The sequence below is a fragment of the Neoarthrinium moseri genome (assembly GCF_022829205.1).
Source record: "Neoarthrinium moseri strain CBS 164.80 chromosome Unknown scaffold143_Wmoseri_CBS_16480, whole genome shotgun sequence".
NCBI classification, from domain to species: domain Eukaryota; kingdom Fungi; phylum Ascomycota; class Sordariomycetes; order Amphisphaeriales; family Apiosporaceae; genus Neoarthrinium; species Neoarthrinium moseri.
In genome coordinates, this window is record NW_026055257.1 from 2,812 (window position 1) to 6,907 (window position 4,096).

General features: G+C 55.5%; 1 protein-coding gene across 1 annotated transcript; it reads right to left on the bottom strand.

The window, feature by feature from the left end:
* Positions 1 to 772: 772 nt before the first annotated feature.
* On the bottom strand, positions 773 to 4,096 carry JN550_013811 (uncharacterized protein; the record flags this gene model as incomplete). Its single annotated transcript, XM_049312439.1, has 2 exons — positions 773 to 911; positions 1,281 to 4,096. 2 exons carry the CDS (start codon positions 4,094 to 4,096, stop codon positions 773 to 775), a joined length of 2,955 nt encoding a protein of 984 aa, XP_049164218.1.

Here is a 4,096-nt window from a genome sequence, read left to right on the forward strand (position 1 = left end):
GGAGCATAGGTCCTTATGCCAGGTAACCTCACTCTACCGGAAGCTATTTTTCTCCTTCAATCTCTTGGCAACAGCCGAAGCAGAAAGGCCCCTTTGACGAATTCCAAGCGGGGCAGAGCGAGACAGGGCTGAACCTCCCCAGCGCAAGACACTAGCCACTCCTCCCCTACTCATTCATCTTCAGTTCGCCATGATTGATACATTGCTTGCTCAGAGTAAAAATATTTTACAGTGTGGGCTTATGAGGAGTCTAGTGTCAACCCAATAAAAGTAGACCGTTATATTCGTGTACGTCGTCTCGGCATATCAAAAAGCTAATTTGAGAAAATATAACAGCTAGCCAGAAGGGTGTTTCCCTTGGCCAAAAGCAATAGCCCGCCGGCGAAAACCGGCCGTCACAAAGTTTGTTTCCTTCAGTGCCCGTCTTGTGGAACTTGGACCCGCACCGAGGTAGTATAGTTCTTAGAGACTTAGAGAATCGCAACCTCCCTTGACGAAGTGGCGTAAAGAGGCCAAGTTAACCCCACGTCGATGCACTGAGTGACCGTCGCCCAAAGCGGCCCGTCGAGGGCAAAATTCTCTCATACACAGACCTGGTCTCGCATGTCTATTGAATCATGAAATCGCGTAGCTCTCAAAATCGAAGGAACCTCCCAAACAAGTATGAACGAAGAAAATGGTGTGGTATCTTGATGCCAAGTGGAAAGTCGCAGAACCCGTAAAATCACAACCTAAAAGTGGTAATAAACGACGAGGGTTTGCATGCAAACCCTCACGCACTCGCCTCGCGCTCTTCTTGAATGGAGGCCATCTGACCACCTTCGGCACCGCCCTCAAGCAAGGGCTGGCTAAGTGGCGGTTTCGAAGCAATTGGTGTCGTGCCGGCACTTGTGTTCTGGCCCACGCTGGAGCTTACAGACCGGTTAGCAGTAGCCACAGAGTCAGTCTCCGATGTCTGGTCGTTGATACTGTTGTAGTTGTTGTTATTGGTGGCGGTCGTAGTAGCGGCAGTGGTGTTGGTGTTGTTTCCGCTCGCGGGTACCTCTCTCTGAAGCGGGGATGAGTGCACAGGCGATGTGGATTTCTTGCTTGCCGCATCGTTGCCGCCGCGTGACGAGGTTCGGGGAGAAACCCTGCCAGTCTGTCATGACGCAGTGAGCTAAGGGCCCATACCAGGCGCGCGCGCGCGAGAAAAAGAAAAGAGAAAAGATAGAGAGAGAGAGAGAGAGAGAGAGACGAAGAGAAGACAAACGGCAATGACACTTACCTGCTTCGCCCACCTAAGACCGCAGCTGTTGCACAGATCTCGTTGTCCACTCGGACCCCTTCGCCATTCCGGTGTATTGCGGGTGTGGCAATTTGCGCAGTCACGGACAACGTTGCCGACTCCTTTTCTACGCTTGCGTTTCTTCTTGTTCGAGAGGAGGCCGTGTAACTCCTCGGCTAGCACCCGGTTGACTTTCTCCATCTGGCGCAGCTCGTATTGCCAGCTTGTGCACCTTGTCGTCTTGAGCTCGTCAAATATATTATCATCCGAGGCGAGCGCCTGGTCTTGTGATCCTAGAGGGATGCCGCCGCCGGCTGCTGCAGACACGACGCCGCCACTGTTGGGCGTTTGGCGGTCTTGCATGGAGCTGAGACCGGCCATGGACTTGGATTCGCTCGAAACAGAACCGGCCGAGCTTTGCTTCGACAGCGAGACAGCTGAAGATGGCATGGACCGTGACGACGATTTGATCAACTTGGTTTGAGCCAACAGAAAAGTTGGCTTCTGGCCCTCGGATGCATCTCCGGGATAAAGTGTTGTGTGCGCTTGCAGGACCTGACCTCGGCGGTTTTGGACCTCATGTTTGCAGGTCACGATCCTGCCCCTGCGGGCCTTTTCGATTGTGCGCCCGAACTCGGCTCGCGATTCCTTTCGCATGAGTTCCTGTATGCTAGTACCCACGAGGTTGTCTGGTTGTAAATCGAGGAGTGACCGCACGTTCGATGACACAAAGAGGAACATGCCCGATGTCGAAAGTTTTGTCCACAGCTCGCTGTCCCCTATGCCACCATGCGCCTCCAAATGCCGGCGCTGGAGCGCAAACACGGGGCGCTTTCGCCCAACGAGGATAATACATTTCCTGCCCTTCCCCGCCTCGACAAAAAGAGACCCGTGGCTCTCGAACCACGTGTAGCCACTCTGTTTTCGTCTGATACGGAAGACGATATTCACCGAGCTTCCCGTCGTGGTGTCCTTTAACTCACGAGTCACGGGAACAATGTCGGATGGGTGACAGATGGTCGATATTGAGCTGCCGACCAGTTCGGTGGAGTCATACTCCAGCACGCGCCTGCAGGACGGGGACAGGTACAGGAACAAGCCTTTCAGAGACAGGACGTGGACGACGTCGTCCGCGTTCTCGAGCAGCATCTTGTCCCACGACTGCCGATGCCAGTCTGACACGGCTCCCTTGGGTGTGAACTGCTGCAGCAACGTCGACACGTCATCTACGCCGAGTGTTTGACCGGTTTCTGGTTCCCATCGAGAAGATGCGGGGGGTGTCCAGATGTATTGTCCAATGTCGCTATGTTTGTAGTTCAGCTTCATAGTACCGGGGCCCGACTCGGATGACGATATCGCGTCGGGGCACTCGACCAGGTCGATCTGGAATCCAATGATGTATCTGATCTCGGGGGTGTCCCATGGTATAGGAATCATTGTCAGCAGATTCAAGAACGGATTTCCGCCCTTCCTGTAGTTGATGAGGCTTTGCTGGACTTCCTTGCAGTCGGCGATCTTCTGCTTCAGGTTGTATACCGCGCCGTTGTCGACGAATTCTCGCTTGGTGCCGGCTTCGACCTTGCCGTCCGGTGCCTGGAGAAAGCGGCAGTTCTGCCCGATGATCTCGTGCCGGCTGTAACCAGTCAGGTTCTGGAAGTTGTCCGAGGCGTAAATAATGGGACAGTCGTTCATGGTGACGTCGCAAACAACAAAGGCGCATGACATGTCTACGGCGCCGAGGTTTACCTGCGGATTCTTCCGCGTTGCCACCTGCCAGAGGGCTCGAAGCATGTCGAACCCACTCTTCGAGTATATGGCCTTCTGTTCCTTCGGTGCCGCCATAGGACCAGCCGTCGAAGTGGCGGCGCTGAGGGCTGCTGGAAGCTGCGACGGTGGCACACTAGTCTCCATACCAAAGGGCGTCGGGGTCCCTGTGCTCGTCATGGGAGACTGATAGTTTGGCGTCGGAGCCGCTGTGGCATGTGCCGACAGCGGGGGCGGCGGCTGTATCTGCTGTGAGACGCTCTGCTGGAACTTGGCCATGTCAGTGGCGAGGCTGAGGTTAGTTTGCGTCTGGGGCGGCTGGGTCGTGGGCATATAGCTCTGAGAAACGCCCATCATTGACGGGTCAGCATTGTTCGCGGCCACGCCATTTCCAGACGTCATTGGCGCCGCACTCATCTGGGGCCCCATCTGTACGCCATTGCCGGTCATGTCCATGGTAAAGTCGTTGGACATGTCGGCAGCAGACCGGGGAAAGCCGGACGAGAAGGCGTTCATGGCCGTAGGGTCGCTGCCCATGTGGCCCATGTTCATGTTTTGGAGGGCAATCATGTTGCCCATCATGTCAGGAAACTCGTCAGAGAGTAGGGTCTGGGGCGAGAAACTGGCCGAGGTGCCAGGCATGGTCATATTGGCATTCATGTCGGGAAAGCCGCCATTCATGGCGTCGTTGGGCGAGTTCATCATGCCAAACTGATACTCGGCGAAAGCGTTGTTGTTCTGGCTATAGTCGAGCATGGAGAGCCTGCGGTCGACCTCAGACTGATCCATCTGGCCCGAGTATCGGCCCTGGGGAAGGCTCCGGCGTCTCTGCATCTCCTGGTGGTTGTTCTGGATGATATCGTCGAGGCTATCGACACCCACCATGGACGTATCCATAGCCGTTGGCATCTGCTGTTGTTGCTGTTGCTGATGCTGCTGCTGCTGGTGCGACAGCCGAGGAGGCTGGCTCATCCCGGAGTTGGAGGCGCGCCTCTGGCTGCGCTGCCGTGCGTGGCGGCGCTGTAGCTCTTCCGGGGAGAGCTGGAATGCGGAAAAATTATCCAT